Genomic DNA, 19,912 nt, shown 5'->3' on the forward strand with positions numbered 1-19,912 from the left:
TAATTTTCAGGTGTCCATAGTTCTGAAACTAAATGTCAAGCCTAATTACAACTTTCAAAGGGTGGCCGAAATTATTTCCCTTCATAAGGTATAACTATATCAGAATTTTTAAATTTAAATGAGTATAAGATCCTTCTATATCTTATCCTAACAATGCTTTCTTTATCTAAATAATTTTGGAACTCTTGGTACAGCATTCAGAGTCACGTTTATGAATCACAATAAAACTGTCATATTTTCTAGTATCACCAGCTTTTGATCTAAAATAATATTGAATAAACAGGTCACCTATCTTATCAAACAGATTGGCATTGAATAAGTTGTACATTTCTCTAAACCTAAACTACTTTCAAGGAAAATTCTGCTGCCACTGATGATTCTCATCTAAGTGTGCTGCATACTCTGGAGGTAAATTAAAGAAAGAGTTCCAACATTTTTTGAGCATTCACTGATACAAGTACATAATTTCCTGATGTTCCCATTTTGAAGGCGTTAACACCTAATTTTATGTAAAATTGTGGCAAATAAGCAAAATGTCAGCAACATTATTTTATATATATATATATACGTGTTCACATACATATATATATGGCTTGAAATAAGTGTGCTGTTGATTGAAGCTTTCCATAAAAGACCTGAATACTTATACTTAAGTGGAATTTAACTTTATATAAAAACATGAAATATTTACTGGATTATATACAATGAATGGTAGGCATTATTGGTTTTATTTGCAAGCATTAGCCAAAACAAAACAAAAAAAACTTTTCAAAGTGAGTGATAATCCCATGATCTTATTAGTACATAAACAGATTAGTAATGGGATCCAGATATTCAGTATTAACACATCCATCCTTCCTTCTACTCTAGGACATGAAACTCAACCTAGCAAAAACTGAGATCTCAAAACCCAGCTATTTACTATTTACAGTAGCCAAGACATGGAAACAACCTACATGTCCATCAACAGATGAATGGATAAAGAAGACGTAGTGTATATATACAATGGAATACTACTCAGCCATAAAAAGAATGAAATAATGCCATTTGTAGCAACATGGATGACCTAGAGAGTATCATACTAAGTGAAGTGAGTCAGAAAGAGAAAGACAAATACCATATGATATCACTTACATGTGGAATCTACAATATGACACAAATGAACTTATCTACGAAACAGAAACAGACTCACAGACATAGAGAACAGATTTGTGGTTGCCAAGGTGGAGGGGGGTGGGCAAGGGATGGATTGGGAGTTTGGGATTAGCAGATGCAAACTACTATAAATAGAATGGATAAACAACAAGGTCCTCCTGTATAGCACAGGGAACTATATTCAATATCCTATAATAAACTATAATGGAAAAGAATATGAAAAAGAATGTATATATATGTATAACTGAATCACTCTGCCGCACAGCAGAAATTAACATCACATTGTAAATCAACTATACTTCAATAAAATAAAATTTTTTTAAAAACCAAGCTATTTAATTAAAATACATTACATTGTGGACATGTGTTACTCATTCTCAAAAGAACTTTCAGGTTGTTATCGTTGTGTCTGTTTTACTCAGGGCACTGGTTGGTAATTCACGTGCTGAGACATGTTCCACATCACATTCCCCACTGCAGAGTATATAAACCCAGTATTATCATTGGATATTGCTCATCAGACATATATTTCTCGTGCCACTAACAGAGTGTTCAGCAAATCATTATGGGCTTAATTCTTTCCCTAGATATTCATATAGGAGTCGTTCCAGTAAGTTCCATCAGTATAGTATGTAGCCTTTCTATGACACAGACACATACGTTAAATTTAATATAATAGAATCAATTTACCCTTTGAACAGATTTGTTGGAACTTCTTCTTCAGATTAACATGTACAAAGAACAAAGCATTCTAAGATTCAAACCTTCAGGTAATTTGTTTTTTTTGTTGTTTTTTTGAGGTGATCCCCAGTTTTCAGTTTTGTATTTTTGGCCTTCACTGGTTGTTTTAAATTTCTTAACTTCTACTCACACCTTATAACCTTCACAGATTTTTACTATATACTTATCTTTTTCTGGCAAAGACAGACAGTTCTTTACACTTGACGTGTTTTCAGTAATAGGGTGGTGTAGCTCTTAATAATGATGCATTCTGTTTCTGATGTAAAACAGAAAACTGACCATAGTCAAATGTATAAAGCTGACATTTTAAAGGGATGTTAGTGAATCTTTTATCAAAATACTACCGTGTTTCTGAAAGACAAGAATCTCATTACAAGGTAGGAAACAGATTTCTTTAGCAGATAAATAGTGTTTTGGTAATGTGAAATTCCTTACAAAGTCCACCATGTAGCAGAGTGTCATTAAAAGTGTAGGCTTCACAGAAACTAACACATCATTGTAAAGCAATTATACTCCAATAAAGATGTTAAGAAAAAAAAAAAAGTGTAGTCTTCCAAGTAAGACAGGCTGTGTTTCAAATCCTGGTCCTGACGCTTACTGGCTGAGTTCCTTGGGCAAATTATTTAACCTCTTTGTGGCTCAAAAGCCTCATCTACAAAATAGTATCCACCTCAGAGGGTTGCTGTGATGATCAGGCAATATATTCACACAATACCTGGTATGTGGTTAAGTGCTCACTGAATGTTTAGGAACACAGTTGCACATTAGATGGAATTAATTTGGGAGATTTATTTTTAAACATCTTATATGAAATAGTTGGCCTGATTATCTGGTCAGATACAATACTGAACAATAAAACAATGCTGGGGGTGAAGGGAGAGGAAGGGGCAGGGAAAAAGCAGAGACTAGACATTTTAGCAGACAGAATAAGAGGTAGATGAGATAGGTTGTATTAGTCCAGGATCATCCATGTTTCAGAATCCTGAAAGTAAAGTATAACAAGAGCCTTAAAGAGCTCCACTTTTATTAATGAATGATAGGATAAAAGTTAATTAAATATAATAGCAGATTTAACCCTCTACTTTAAATGCAGAGCAAAATGACAGAGAAAGCCATAAAATGATAACTGTATCTCTCTAAAGAACCTGACACACGGCATTCTTGGAGAAATAAGTGGGATAATCTATACTGAACTATTTCTGACCACAACAGTTTCAATGATCATCCAGTTATGAGCACATCACATTTATATTTAGGTCTTTGACCAAGAGTCTGCCTTCCTAAACATATCAATTCTCATGTTCCAAAGAATTATGGTGGTTTCAAACATTAGCTCCACAGTAAACAAGGACTGCAGTACTCAATAAACTATGTTCTCAAAACTTCTGTTTCTAGGGCTTCCCTGGTGGTGCAGTGGTTGAGAGTCCGCCTGCCGATGCAGGGGACACGGGTTCGTGCCCCAGTCTGGGAAGATCCCACGGGCTTGGGCCCGTGAGCCATGGCCGCTGAGCCTGTGCTCCGCAACGGGGTAGGCCACAACAGTGAGAGGCCTGCGTACCGCAAAAAAAAAAAAAAAAAACTTCTGTTTCTATAGAAAGATGGTTTTCTCACATGAACGCTAATAATCATCTAAGGCCAGTGAGTTTAGAGCTATAAACACAGAAGAGTATGTGAGAGGTTCCTTTTTACATTAATTCGTATTTAATAATGCTTATTAAAGTGTCAGAGCACTTAGTTAACATGGTACACTGAGCTCTGAAAAAATACGTTAATTATCATAATTATAAGGTTCACAGAAGAACTAAACCATAGCCTGTAGTTACATGTAAATAAACTCCTTTTTCAAAGTTTGGAGAAAAGTTGGTTTGATGTACAATAAAGAAAGAGTGGAAAAGGGTGGAGGGAGAAAAAGATAAAGTAGCAGAAACTAAAGTGATGTGACTTATCAGTATAGAGAGAGATGAGGAAAATTTGGAGATAGCTTAGTTTAAAACTAACATCATGGTCGAGCTACCTCAAAATTTAATAAAGTGGAATATTAACATTTTACTTTTTAAAAAGAATGATGGGAGGGCTTCCCTGGTGGCACAGTGGTTAGGAGTCCACCTGCCAATGCAGGGGACATGGGTTCGAGCCCTGCTGCGGGAAGATCCCACATGCCGTGGAGCGACTGAGCCCATGTGCCACAACTACTGAAGCCCGCACGCCTAGAGCCCGTGCTCCGCAAGGAGAGAGGCCACCGCAATGGGAGGCCTGTGCGCCGTAACCAAGAGTAGCCCTCGCTCACCACAACTGGAGAAAGCCCGCACGCGGCAAAGAAGACCCAATGCAGACAAAAATAAATAAATAAAATAAATTTAAAAAAAAATAAAAAGAATGATGGGGACTCCTGGTGCTGGCCAAGGTGGAGTAAACCCACTATAGTCTCAATCACACATTGATTATGACAAAAACTCTGGACAAAACACACAAAATACAACTACCTGAAGACTATTAAGAGTAAACAATAGCAAGAGGAGAGAGGGCAGCAAAAACTTCAAAAGAAACCCTGTCCTTCTAGCAGAGGACCAGGAAGAGGGACTGCTGAGAGGTGTTGGTGTGGAGAGAAGCCCTCCCCTTTTTTTTCCTTTTACTCTCCCTCTCTTTTCTTTCCCAGCCCTGCCTTGAAGGCAGCCCCAGCTGCAGAACTTCATGGCAGTACCAACAGCAGTTAAAAACCCAAGAAATACACCATCTTTCTGGCCACAGTATCTAGGAAAAGGGCCCCAGTGGTCTGAAGAGTATGGGGGGAAAACAGGTTATTCTGTTCTCTCTTTTCTCCTGCCACTTTGCCCTGACAGCAGCTCAAGCTACATGGAGCTTATCAAATTTCTAAATACTAGAATATCGGAAACTGACATTTTTAAAGTAACATTTACAATTGCACAACAATATGAAATATTTAGGTATAAATCTAACAAAATATTTGCAGATCTGTATGCTAAAAACTACAATACTGATGAAAGAAATCAAAGAAGACCTAAATAAGTGGAGAGATATATTGTGTTCATGGATTGGAAGGCACAATATTCTCAAAATGTCAACTCTCCCCAAATTAATCTATAGATTCAATTCGATATCAATCAGGATCCCAGCATGATTTTTTTTGTAGATACTGACAAGCTGACTCTAAATTTTTATAGAAAGGCAAAGGAACTAGTTTAACCAAAACAATTTTGAAAAATAAGAACAAAGTTAGAAGGACTTCACAATCTAATTTCAAAATCTGCTATAAAGATATAGTCATCAAGAAGACAAATGTAGTATTGGCAAAGGATAGACAAATAGATCAATGGAACAGAACAGAGAATCCAGAAATAGACCAACACAAACATGGTCAATTGATTTTTGACAAAGGTGCAAAGACAATTCAATAGAGATAGTCTTTTCAACAAACGGTGTTGGAACTATTGGACATCCATCCATATGCAAAAAATGAAGGACTTCCCTGGTGGTGCAGTAGTTAAGAATCTGCCTGCCAATGCAGGGGACACGGGTTCGAGCCCTGGCCCAGGAAGATCCCACGTGCTGCAGAGCAACTAAGCCTGTGTGCCACAACTACTGAGCCTGTGCGCTCTAGAGTTCATGAGCCACAACTGCTGAAGCCCGTGCACCTAGAGCCCATGCTCCTCAATAAGAGAAGCCACCGCAATGAGAAGCCCGTGCACCGCAACAGAGTAGCCCCCGCTCACGCAACTAGAGAAAGCCCGCGTGCAGCAACAAAGACCCAATGCAGCCAAAAATAAAAAATATAAATAAATTTATTTTTAAAAAAATGAACCTTTACATTGTGTTCAAAATTAACTCAAGATGGATCATAGACCTAAGTATAAAACCTAAAATTATAAAACTTCTAGAGGAAAACAAAAGAGAAAATCTTTGTGAACTTGGGTTTAGCAAAAGGTTTTAAAATATGACACCAAAAGCACAATTCATGAAAGAAAGAACTGATAAATTCACTTCATCAAAATTAAAAACTACTCTGTGAAAGATACTGTTAAGAGAATGAAGCCACAGACTAGGAGAAAATATTCGCAAATCACATATCTCAGTAAAGGACTTGTATCCAGAATACATGAAGAACTCTCCAAATTCAATAATAAGAAAACTCAATTTAAAATATGGACAAATGATTGGATACCATCAAAGAAGATACAGCAATGGCAATCAAGCACATGAAAAGATGTTCAACGTCATTTGCCATTAGGAAACTGCAAATTAAAACCACATTGAGATACCACTATCCACCTAATAGAGTGACTAATGAAAAGATGTTCAACATCATTTGCTATTAGGAAATTGCAAATCAAAACCACATTGAGATACCACTACCCACCTATTAGAGTGACTAAAATAAAAAACTAAAACAAAATAGACAACATCAAGTGTTGGGAAGGGAATCAACTGGAACTCTCACACATTACTGAGGGGAACACAAAATGGTACAGGCACTTTGGAAACAAGTTTGGCAATTTCTTATGAAGGTAAACACACACTTACCATATAACCCAGCAATTCCACCTGTCAAAAGAAATAAAAATTCATGTTCGCACAAAGACCTGTACACAAATGCTTATAGTGACTTTACTGATAATCACCAACACTGGATAAAACCCATGTCTTTCAACTGGTGAAGGAATAAACAAACTATGGTTCATCCAAACAATGGTTCATCCAAACAATGGCATACTACTCAGAAATAAAAAGGTACAAACCACTGATGCACAGAACAACATGATGACTCTCAACCTCATTATGCTAACTGAAAGAAGTCAGACCCAAAGGCTACAAGATTACATGTATATGACATTCAGAAAAGGCAAAACTATAAAGAGAGAGAAGAGATCAGAGGTTGCCCAAGGTTGGGGGAAAGGTTTGACTACAAAAGGGGATGAAGGTGATGGGACTGTTCTGCGTTTTGACTTTATGCATTTGGCAAAATGCAGTCATTCATGCCAAAAAGAGTGAATGTAAAATATATAAATGAAAATACATATTTTTTTTTTTTTTTTTTTTTTGGTACGCAGGCCTCTCACTGTTGTGGCCCTTCCCGTTGCGGAGCACAGGCTCCGGACGTGCAGGCTCAGCGGCCACGGCTCATGGGTCCAGCCGCTCCGCGGCATGTGGGATCTTCCCAGACCGGGGCACGAACCCATGTCCCCTGCATCAGCAGGAGGACTCTCAACCACTGCGCCACCAGGGAAAATAATTTTTAAAGTTTTTTTTTCTTGTTTTTGGCAAGGCTCGGTGGCTTGTGGGATCTTAGTTCCCCGACCAGGGATAGAACCCACACGCCCTGCAGTGAAAGCACGGAGTCTTAACCACTGGACCGCCAGGGAAGTCCCTTAAAAGATTTTTTAATGATGGCTTAGGGCAGGAGAATAATCTATGGTGAAAAGGTTAAAGAGACCAGAACGCTTATTTTTGAAAAAACAGGTTTATACAGCACATACATTTTCAAATGAATCCACAAAATTATTTTAGAACAAAACCAGGAAAACTATTAAAATAAAGGAAAGCAACCCAACACATAGTAGCTACATTTAACTTTAAAACTATACCTGAAATATGGTATGTAAATTATGTCATAAACTGTTATTGAAAAACAAACAAACAAAAACTAAACCTGAAGCAGTTCTTTCCTCTACCCCAGTGTTTCCCAAACTTGTCTATTAAGAATCATTTGGGGCTTCCCTGGTGGCGCAGTGGTTGAGAGTCCGCCTGCCGATGCAGGGGACATGGGTTCCTGCCCCGGTCCGGGAGGATCCCACGTGCCGTGGAGTGGCTGGGCCCGTAAGCCATAGCCATAGCCGCTGAGCCTGCGCGTCCGGAGCCTGTGCTCCGCAACGGGAGAGGCCACAACAGTGAGAGGCCCGCATACCGAAAAAAAAAAAAAAAAAAAAAAAAAGAATCATTTGACAACTTGTTAAAATTAGACATTCCCAGGTCCCTTCCCCGGAAATTCTGATTCAGTAGTCTAGGTTGGGGGCCAGGAAACTACATTTTTAAAATGCACCCCTCCCTCAAGGAACTTTTATTATCAGGCAAGTTTAGGAAATAACTGCCACCCACAATTCTTAGCACAAAGACGAGCAAAACAAATTTTAATTGTCTATTTAATCATAGTCTGAATGTTTCCTAGGATATCAGGATAGTAATGATCACATGCAGAAAAATTCAAGATGATCCACTAGAATATGAAAGGACTTTAAACCTCATATTCCAAAATTTTCTATTTAAGGAGTGTGTTTTATAATGTATAGAGTAAATCAGTACAATAGCACGTGTGTATCTTTTTTCCCAATAGAATATATGATCAGAAAAGGGTGAAAACCACTGCTCTAAGGCTCCTGATTTATTATTTTTTTCCCCTAAGGCTGACCAATCCTCAGCTTCTGTCCTATTTTGCAATAAAATCTCCACAATCCTCACACTTTACCATTATGCCCATATTCATACCCTAGGCATAAGAGCATCATCAATCTGGATAAAAGACACAGTTCTTCTCCTCTACTGAGACCTGAAAGACTACTTATTATACTATAACTAGTAAGAAATTTGGAAGGTGTTTACCTCTTTATACTATTCTTAAAGTCCAACAGACTCTTGGCATTTGAAGATTCAGTTCACCAATTTAACATTTGTGGTTTCAGTCCTTCACAGGTATCTGTGAAGTTTCATGACAAGTAGGAATCTGATTTTGCTGAATCACAAATTTGAATCAAGTATGCCTTCTAGCTGGTGTGAAGGACCAAATCATTTAACAGATGAGTGAACCAAGCTGACACTGCTCAGCATTTTCTCTTATACAGCTATACTGTTCTCTGCTTGTCAGGAAAGGTCTCTTTAATTTTTTAGTTATCCTTTACTACAGAGGTCCTCACTACAAAGCTTACTATAAAGGGTCCTTTAATCCAAATGTGTTTATCTATATATTTTTTTCAATTAAAAAACACTAAAAGGGGCTTCCCTGGTGGCGCAGTGGTTGAGAGTCCGCCTGCCGATGCAGGGGACACGGGGTCATGCCCCGGTCCGGGAAGATCCCACATACCGCGGAGCGGCTTGGGCCCGTGAGCCATGGCCACTGAGCCTGCACGTCTGGAGCCTGTGCTCCACAACGGGAGAAGCCACAACAGTGAGAGGCCCGCGTACCGCAAAAAAAAAAAAAAAAAACAACACTAAAAATACAATCATTATCATGTAGGATCTTGGAAGTTTTTGCACGGACATTAAAAAATGACTGTCATACTTATAAAGCCCAGAATTCATGCATTATTGCAAATAAATCTTAAGTGGTATTCATGGATTGAGGCATTCAATCACAAACTGCTATTGATGTGTTTATTGTCAAAGACGTCAAAAGAGGTTTTGGCATATATTCTATGGCGAACCTGAACTGTGTTCAGAAAAAAATACCACTAAGCTTCTCCTTTCAGCCCTCCACATCAATAACGTATCTCAAAGGCCTGTCTCTCTTTCTCACCCTCAAGAAAATCTTCATAAAGTGCATGTACTCCTTCAGGCACGATGACAGCAAGGGCAGTTCCACAGAGAAGGCCAGCACCCAAAACAGTCACCAGCTTTAGTCGCTCCTGGAAAGAAAACATAAGCTGTTGAAAAGACTGATGAATGAACGGGGTAAAGTTTCTGAAGTACCTGCAATGAAGACTGTGAGCTGCTTATCTGTGAGGCCAAAATCTACAATGGCCACTGAACATGAAAAAGCGTCAGCTTCATGAATAATAATGCCAATAATAATGCCATTAAAACAAGGAGATGCCATTTTTAAGTTTACCAGATTGGCAATGATGTGGGAAAACTTGTCTACTACCCACAATAGGGAGAAATGAGCATACTTGTCTAACACTGGAAGAAACGTGAATTGCTGCAACCTACCTGGACCCCAATTTGGCAATTTAGATTTAAAGCCTCAAAAATGTGAATTCTTTGATCCAGCGATTTCACTTCTAGAAATTTATCCTAAGAAAGAAAGAACTATGCAAAGATGACCACTGCACATATTAAGAATGCAAACCTGAAAATAACCTAAATGTCCACGAAAGGAGACTAGCTAATAAACTTTAATACTTCATCACAGTAGCACAAGACTCAGTAATTAAAAATTATGATACAGGTCTATTCATGGATATAGAAAGTCATGATGTACTGTTATGAGGAAAAAGCTGGTGGCCAACAATATGCATTGATAATCTCGTAATTCTTTTGAAAAGGTATACATACAAGTAGAACAAGTATAAATTACATATTAACAAATTTTTTACTTTATAGATTATAAACATAATGTGTGATATATAATTTACAACATATTTTTTAAATTTTATTTTTAAATTTATTTATTATTATTATTATTTTTTTGCTGTGTTGGGTCTTGGTTGCTGCATGCAGGCTTTCTCTAGTTGCAGCAAGTGGGGGCTACTCTTTGTTGCAGTGTGCGGGCTTCTCATTGCGGTGGCTTCTCTTGTTGCAGAGCATGGGCTCTAGGCGTGTGGGCTTCAGTAGTTACAGCACGCGGGCTCAGTAGTTGTGGCTCGCGGGCTCTAGAGCGCAGGCTCAGTAGTTGTGGCACATGGGCTTAGTTGCTCCGTGGCATGTGGGATCTTCCCGGACCAGGGATCGAACCCATGTCCCCTGCATTGGCAGGCAGATTCTTAACCACTGTGCCACCAGGAAAGTCCCTACAACACATTTTTAATTTATCTGCAATGAACATCTATTACTCATACAATGAAAAAACGTATTCAGTTTAAATTTATTTTTGGCTGCGTTGGGTCTTCGTTGCTGCACACGGGCTTTCTCTATTTGCACCGAATGAGGGCTACTCTTCGTTGCGGTGCGCACGCTTCTCATTGCAGTGGCTTCTCTTGTTGCAGAGCATGGGCTCTAGGCGCACGGGCTTCAGTAGTTGTGGCACACAGGCTCAGTAGTTGTGGCTCGCGGGCTCTAGAGCACAGGCTCAGTAGTTGTGGTGCATGGGCTTAGCTGCTCCGCGGCATGTGGGATCTTCCCAGACGAGGGATCGAACCCGTGTCCCCTGCATTGGCAGGCGGATTGTTAACCACTGCACCACCAGTGAAGTCCCCATATTCAGTTTGATGCTTACATGTCCTATAGCTTTTTAAAAAACACTTGACTAAGATTGACATACTAGAGCTATAGATATTTACTGCATACAACTTTATGTGTTTGGAAATAAGTATACATCTGTGAAACCATCATCACAATCAATGCCATAAATGATCTATGGTTTTAATCCACTTAATCCCAGTATTTTCTTTTCACTCAGGTTTCTTTAAGAGACAGTATCCTGACATACAAGATATAAAAGATTAAGTTTCAAAATTTCTTGAAGCAGTGATGTACCCTATATGGCTTCCTGAAGTCTTAGCGGTATGAAAAATGATCTTTAAAACTACAGGAAGGTGGACTTCCCTGGTGGCGCAGTGGTTAGGAATCCGCCTGCCAATGCAGGGGACACAGGTTTTAGCCCTGGTCCGGGAAGATCCCACATGCCATGGAGCAACTAAGCCCGTGAGCCACAACTACTGAGGCCCGTGCACCTAGAGCCTGGGCTCCGCAACAAGAGAAGACACGCAATGAGAAGTCCGCACACCACAAGGAAGAATACTCCCTGCTCGCCACAACTAGAGAAAGCCCGTGCACAGCAACGAAGACCCAACGCAGCCAAAAATAAAATAAAAATAAAAAAACCCACAAGAGGGCATTTATGTTGCTTAGGACAAAGTTTTAACAATTTAATAGTATATCATGTACTTAACTTTTCTGTTTTAGTTTCTTTTATGAGGTTAGCAAAAATAACAATGGTTGTATTAGTTCTGATATACTACTGAACTTGCAACTGTGAAGCTGTGGGAATATATATGTACGAGTACTGCCTCTATAGGAAAATGGGTTTTTAGCTGAAAGGCTGGTTGAAACATTACCCACTCCTTGTTTGGGAACAAAGAAGGGATCTATACCTATTGTGTATCTATTGAAAATGGCGGAACTACATTTGCAGTGTCAGCACCAGCTAATACTTGCCCTATAGCAAGAGGGAAACCCCCTTAGCACCTAGGCCAGGTCACCCCTTCATACATTCAGGACAGCCATTAACTACTTATAAACTGAGAGTGTTCTGAATGCATCCAGTGGTTGGGGCACTGGCTTGGGAGGCAGAACTGACTCCATGTTCAAATTAGTTAACAAGTTAGCACCTCAACTCTTCTTATTTTTTAATTAATTAATTAATCAATTAATTTTTCGGTTGCGTTGGGTCTTCGTTGCTGTGCGCAGGCTTTCTCTAGTTGCAGTGAGCAGGAACTACTCTTTGTTGCGGTGCGCGGGCTTCTCATTGCGGTGGCTTCTCCTGTTGGGGATCACGGGCTCTAGGCGTGCAGGCTTCAGTAGTTGTGGCACGTGGGCTCAGTAGTTGTGGCTCACTGGCTCTAGAGCGCAGGCTTAGTAGTTGTGGCGCACAGGCTTAGCTACTCCGTGGCATGTGGGATCTCCCTGGACCAGGGCTTGAACCCGTGTCCTCTGCATTGACAGGTGGATTCCTAACCACTGTGCCACTGGGGAAGTCCCTCAACTTTTCTTCTGTAAAATAATATTTCTACATGTCTTGTGAAGATAGAGGAGTCAATAGGAGAAAGTGGCCAAAGCGTTTTGGAAAAATGACACCAGACAACTGGCGTTACTATTTTAATGCTCAATACTGAGCTATTCTAAGAGTCTTTGTCTTTTCCAAGTTACTAAACTCACTGAAGTACTGCTAATCACAGCATTCATTTGAGACAAACTGTCAGAGCATGGAGAACACAAGATGGAAAAACAGCTCTATTCTGTGTAGAAGGTGGCATGGTAATTAGTCTTTTCATCATTCTCTCTAAACAATTCATAAAAGTCACCTTTGTTTAAAAAAAATCATGAATGTCAAGTTTTACTGCTAAGGAAGGACAAAAATGAGGGTAAAACTGAACTGGACTGAGCATACCATTTCATCTGAAGGTCTCGGTTTCAGAACTCCACAATGCAAACTGATGAATAAATTACTAGGAAAGAAAATTGTCCTGTCAGCATTTTGACTATGCTCTACTCTGGGAAATGGAAATGAAAGATACCCCAGATTTGCAAATTAAGGGAAGATGAGAAGAGAGGAAAGGGATGTATGTACCGAAAAGAGAAAGAGCTAATTGCCCTCAAGAATTACTTGGGTTACCAGTAACCCAAGTTACACCTATAACCCAGTTACAGGTGTTACTCCCAAGAGCACTCCCCAATAAACTTCCTGCATGCAAATCTTCTCAGAGTCTGTTTTCTGGGGAACCCAACCTAAGACACTCACATCATACACAAAAGTTAATTCTTGATGGGTTATACACCTAAATATAAAACCTAAAACGCAAAAGCTGTTAGAAGAAAATGTAGAATATCTTGGCAATCACGGGGTTGGCAAAGATTTCTCAGCAGGGACACAAAAAACACAAACCATTTTAAGAGAAAAAATTCAATATCAGAATTTTAAATGTTTGCTGATCCATTAAGAAAATGAATTAGGCAAGCTGCATACTGGAAGAGAATACCCGCAGTACCTACATCCGTAATGGAAATACATATATCTGTGTAACGCTGCCCACATCAGCCCCCTTCAGGTTGGAGACACCTATTCCCCCAGCTGCTGGGGCTGTTGCCTGCTGATGGCTTGCAGCTGAGTCCCTCTGCGATACTGCCCTTGGGTCAAAGGAACTGGCTAGCCTCAAGTTATAGTCCCTCTCCCAGGGCAGTCCACATCCAGTGACTAGCCCACTTGGTGCTATGTGGAGGGAGGTACAAAGCCTCATCTCCTTGTCTCAATTCAGAATATCTCAGAAGGGACATCCAGCTTCAGAGCCTTCTGTGGGTTGATCTGAGGCCTCTGGGGCAACTGAATGACAGTTCAACTTCTCCATCTGCTTAATCCTGCTCATTCTTTCACAGGTGTTACTCCCAAGAGCACTCCCCAATAAACTTCCTGCATGCAAATCTTCTCAGAGTCTGTTTTCTGGGGAACCCAACCTAAGACACTGACAAAGCACTTGTATTTGAAATATAAAGAATGAATACAACTCAATAAGAGACAAAATTAAAGTTAAAAAATAAAAACGGGTAAAACACTGAACAGATACTTCACAAAAGATATATGAATGGCCAGAAAGCCCATGAAAAGGTGCTCAACATCATTTAAGCATCATGAAAGTGCAAGTTTAAACTACAGTAAGATACCTCTTCACATCCACTAAAATGGCTAAAATTAAAAAGACTGAGAACACTAAATGATGGCAAGGATATAGAGCAACTGGAACTCTCATACATTGTTGGTGAGAGCATAAAATGGTACAACCACTTTGGAAAACTGGTCATCTCCTATAAGGTTAAACCAGCAATTCCACTTTGGGGTATTTACCAAGAGAAATGAAAGCATATGTCCCCACCAAAATTTGTATAAGAATGCTCATAGAAGCTTTATCCATAATAGCCAGAATCTGAATCAGATGTACAGCAATAGCAGAATGGATAAACAAACTGTGGTACACTTACACAATGGAATACTAATCAGTAACAAAAAGGAAAAAATGACTGCTTCATACAGCAACGTGAATCTCAAAAACATCACCCCAATGTTTGAAAGGCCTTACACAAAGAGAGCATGTACTGAGTCCATTTACATGAAGTTTAAAAGCAGGCCAAACTATCTATGGCAACAGAAATCAGAACAGCGGCTGCTTCTGGCAGGAGGGTTACACAGTGGCAGAAAAGACTAACTGGAAAATGGCACCAGGTTATTTTTTTAGGATGATGGAAGTGTTTTAAATCTTGATTGGGATGTGAGTTACATTTATAAACATTTGTCACATTTCAGCAAACTGTATTAAGATTTGTACCTTTTACTCTATAAAATTATCTGGAGAGTAATTTACTCAGCCAGGACCTCTGAAAGGATTCATTTCAGAACTATTCAATTTTAACAATGCGTCTTCATGGCAGTTTTTCGAAACCAAGGTCAGAGGTCTATGGAGAATACCAAAAACCACTTTCCAAATGTTTTCTTGGGGAATTCCCTGGTGGCCTAGTGGTTAGGATTCTGGGCTTTCACTGCCATGGCCTGGGTTCAATCCCTGGTTGGGGAACTGAGATCCTGCAAGTTACGTGCTGCGGCCGAAAAAAAAATTCTTTTTTTCTTAATCTAATTTGTCATTCAGATAGTCCTTAAAAATCATTCACCAGAATTTTATGTAAATAACTGCATGCAGAAACCAGCGGTGCTTACAATTGTGGATCAATCCACAAACTCACAAGGCACTTACCAGGTGCTTCATTATATTCTACACTGGAGTCACATGAAGCACTAGATTGAGACAAGTTTTACAAGCAGGAGCAGAAGGCTTTTGAGGCTTGCATACCACAAAATTAAGGTGCTGAAATAGTACCATTTAAGAAAACTGAGGGATACATGCCATCCAGGATAACTATGGACACTACAAAAAACACAAAAGCTTCAAATCTGTAAAGAAAGTAAAAAATAATTCTCCTAAAATGCTGTCTTTTAAATTTTAAGTAATTTAAAATAATCTAATATTTTTAGACATTGTTTCTAAGATGAAATTACTTATAATTGCATTCACGTATTTACATGGACCAGATTTCTGAACATTATCTATCACAACAGATTTTATAAGAATTTCCCAAAGGCCCAAGCTAGAAAACAGTCAAATCTCCATGTGCAGCTAATATCATTACAAAAAAATTATGGTAAATCTTTAAAGTACATAGTCATGAAATTACACTTCTTTGTTAATCATGTATGAACAATTAAATGCTCTCAGCTGAAGGAATGTGAACGGGAGCCTGGTCCAAATTTTTAGAAAGACAGTAAAAATTTTTATTAATCTTTAGACACATACTTTTGAAAGTGTGATACTAGCTACCAAAGTTATCAACATGGAATCCAAGTTTAAGAACTGGAAGAAATATAAGAAATGATCCTCGCTCTATGAAGATGGAGAATCAAAAGCCAAAAATGAGGGATGATTTGCCCAAGATCACACAGCTAGGCTAGTTAGTGTAGAGGCATGATTAGATTTGACATCGTACTCTGCTGCCCTGTGCATTCCAAGACAATGTCCTTCATATGGCACGAGACATAAACCCATTACATAAAATTTACCTCTAAAAAAAAAGACAAAATCCAATCACACAACCTCTTTAAATAGTGTGTCAGAAAAATCCCTTAGCAACATCGAGAGGAAAACCAAAATTACAATTAGTTATAATTGTTCTCTGTTGACATTTTCTAAAGGTCTGTGGCAAAATGAGAAATAAGGACAATGTAATGAGCTTTTCATAACATTTTATTTCTTCAATGTAGAGGACTATTCTTTATTCTAAGATTATGTCCTACATACTCTTTTATGTTAAAACGTCCTTTCTTTTAAGAAATGATGGTGACAATAGTTTTTGTTTTTTAGTGTCCTTACTTGCAAAATTAAAGCAGGCAATCCTTTACCAATTCTCCTGAATTTCAAATATATTACTGACCTGTGAAATCCAAAAGCCTGGAAAACCCTGGCCTACAACAGTGTAAGCATGAGATCTGTATTACAATACCATAAAAAAAAGTCAGAAAAAAAAGAATTTGAGAATCTGTAAAAAAGAGATCATTCAGGTAAACTTGAGTAAATCATCTAGCTTTGTAATATTTCCTCTGAGGAAAGGCAGTGTGAGCTAAAATTACTGTATTATGTTTTCAGTCTATTTTGAAATTAAAGCACATTTAATTTACCAAATGAAGTTAAACTTCCTATGTTTAACTAAGTTAACTAAATTGAACAAACTTATGTTTGTTCCTGGAACTGCTTACCCCAAAACTTTAAGTTCTATGAAGGCAGAAACTTTTTTTTTTTTTTTTTTTTTTGCGGTACGCGGGCCTCTCACTGTTGTGGCCTCTCCCGTTGCGGAGCAACAGGCTCCGGACGCGCAGGCTCAGTGGCCATGGCTCATGGGCGCAGCCGCTCCGCGGCATGTGGGATCTTCCCGGACCGGGGCATGAACCCGTGTCCCCTGCATCGGCAGGCGGACTCTCAACCACCGCACCACCAGGGAAGCCCGAGGCAGAAACTTTTAATTTCCTGCTGAATACTCAGTTTATAGAACAGTATCTGGCACATAACAGATTCTCCCCTAAACATATACTAAGAGAATGAATGAAATGCCCAGCATCATGCAAGGCACTGGGGACTTGGTATCTGCCACTCCACTGGCCTTTAATATCAACAAATATATGAATGCACTGGAACCTCTTTAGAATACTTGTGCTAGGAAATAGGCCTTTTAAGGGACAAAGTCCCTTAAAAGCATAACCATATCTAGAATTTTCAGTGGTTATTTGATTCAGAATTTATCCTTTGGCTCAAGGGGTATTAAAGTACATATAATGAAGAACCATAATAGAATTCCATCATAGTAAATGTGAGGCAATGCTGTCATCTGTCTCATTCATGCAAATACCTTAAATGACAACTGTTTTATTTCCAAGGAGCTCAAAACCTTGTTTCAATCTTCAGCACTGTTTCAATCACTGTTCAGTCACTGTTTCAATCTTCAGCAAAGCGATATAAAGATTATTTATTCTACATAACTTTCATCAGCTTGATAAATGTGTACTAACTTTCTTACAGCAACCTAATTATAGAGGCAACACTTGTGATGAAAAAAATCAATAGTCAAAAAATAGGCATAATTGTCAAGGGGTATAGTTTCAATTTTTCTTTAAAAAATTTTGTTAACTACCTAAATCATTTTAGACTCAATCTTACTTATTTCAAGCACTTGAGATGTGGCTCCATGTTATTTGTACAGCTGTATTCTTTCACACAACTTCACAACTTGTTATTTAATCTCAAAACTATGTACATGTCAAAGTTAAAATGCTGACATTTTGCTTATGGTTCCCTCCTTTGCTTATGGTAAATCACTAAAAGGGTGTATTTAAATGAAGAACTACAAATTCCAAATGTTGGTCCAAGATGAAAAGAGTTCCCAAAGCAATAGTTTCTGGTGGAGAAATGAAACATTTGCTCAAGAGAGGCATGAACTGTGCAATGTCATTCATTTTATGATATCTCATTTTACAATTTCACATCTGTAGCCTGACTAAGCCAAACGATTGACCAAAAGTATTAATTAAAACAACAGTTTGTATTCAATGCCATTAGCTATCAGTGCAGTGCAAAGCTTTGAAGTCAGTTTAGTTTTCTTGGCAGACACCAAGGTAGTTAAACGGTTTTTCTTTCCTTGCTCATAGAAATAGTCAATAAATTATTTGGTTCAACTAAACGCATGCTAATAATTTTAAAAGCTTTTAATACCGAAGATTGTTTATTTCAATCTCCCTTATACCATGTTCATGTTAGTTCTGAAAGCAGCAACTATAGTTTCCTAAAAAATCAAAGATGCATCTCATGTTATGAGACTGATTCCTTCAAAGCTCCAGGCACTGAAGAGATGAAATATCATAGGGCACAAAGTAACTCTTGTTCAAGCAACAAAGGCTTTCTTTCTCCATATTCTTACAAATAAGCCTGCTTCAAGGAGATACTTCCTAATGTCAATTTAACTACTACATTATCTGCTGCTAAGTGTCAATAACAGATAACGAAGAAAACTCAAATATGAACACGATTCTTCAAGTCCTTACAACTGAGGCAAGATGCCAAAAAGCTTCCTGCCTCTAAGTAGTGGCTCTGTGATACTGAGCAAGTTCAATATCCTTCAGGGCTGCCACTACTACCACCATCATGTAGGAGTATGATGTTAGCACATTTAGCACAGAGTAGTTGTCATTATTACTTATCTTCAGCCTCATCAGTAGCATGCAGTAAATGCTTCTAAGCCCCTCCTCCACAAGAATCACAAAACAAAACCCAGATACTTGGACAGAAGTTCAAGTGAACAATGCTACCACAGTTGCCATTATGCCAGTGGCATATAGGCTTCCCCTTTCCTAATTCACTTGACATAGAGGTAAGAACAAGCAATACTTTATTGATGCCACTTCCTTCAATCTTGGAAAACAAGACTAACTTGTCTTTTTGTATGAGTCCTTTCTAAAAATAAAAGGAAATCCCGTAAGATTGTTAGATGTGACTACAAAAACAAACAAAAACCCATTGATGCATGGGAAAGACCTGGGAAAACACTGGCAATGAAATATTATATTATTAATACATAAGAAGTTTGACTGAACTGAGAAAATTAAAATAATAAACTACATTTTCTCTATCGAATTAGCAAAGTTTTAAAAATTAAAAATGATAGTACTCAGTGTTTGTGAGAACACAGTGTCATTTGCATTTGTTGAAAAAAAATGCATTTAAAAAAACTGGTAATATAGATTGAGAACCTTCTTGAAGATGTTTATGCTCTTTAATCCTGTCATTCTACCCCTGAGGAAATAATCTGAAATATGGTCATAGCTTTAGACACAAAAATATTCATTCAACACTATTATCATAGCAGAAACTTGAAAACAAATTAAATGCATAATAAGAATTTCTGCATGTAAAATAACTGAACGTAATGAAGACATTAAAAAGTGCCTATAGGGGACTTCCCTGGTGGCGTAGTGGTTAAGAATCTGCCTGCCAAGGCAGGGGACACAGGTTCGAGCCCTGGTCCGGGAAGATCCCACATGCCGTGGAGCAACGAAGCCCATGTGCCACAACTATGGAGCCTGTGCTCTACAGCCCGCGAGCCACAACTACTGAGCCCACGTGCCACAACTACTGAAGCCTGCCGCGCCTAGATCCTGCGTTCCACAACAGAGAAGCCTCCGCAATGAGAAGCCTGCGCACCGCAACTAAGAGTAGCCCCCACTTGCGGCAACTAGAGAAAGCCTGCACGCAGCAATGAAGACCCAATA

At 38.7% G+C, this 19,912-nt stretch overlaps 1 protein-coding gene across 2 annotated transcripts in view; it reads right to left on the minus strand.

Annotated features, from left to right (window-relative positions):
- SLC39A9 (solute carrier family 39 member 9) overlaps nt 1-19,912 on the minus strand; it is a 49,022-nt gene that overhangs the window by 18,458 nt on the left and 10,652 nt on the right. Inside the window, exon 2 of one of the 2 annotated variants that reach the window (XM_004313192.4) lies at nt 9,419-9,527. The exons of the other annotated variant lie outside the window; for it this stretch is intronic. Within the exon in view, the coding sequence (XP_004313240.1) occupies nt 9,419-9,527 (109 nt within the window). The remainder of the gene's footprint in view (nt 1-9,418; nt 9,528-19,912) is intronic. 2 annotated transcript variants of the gene reach the window in all.

Source organism: Tursiops truncatus, chromosome 2, assembly GCF_011762595.2.
Source record: "Tursiops truncatus isolate mTurTru1 chromosome 2, mTurTru1.mat.Y, whole genome shotgun sequence".
Taxonomy (NCBI): Eukaryota; Metazoa; Chordata; class Mammalia; order Artiodactyla; family Delphinidae; genus Tursiops; species Tursiops truncatus.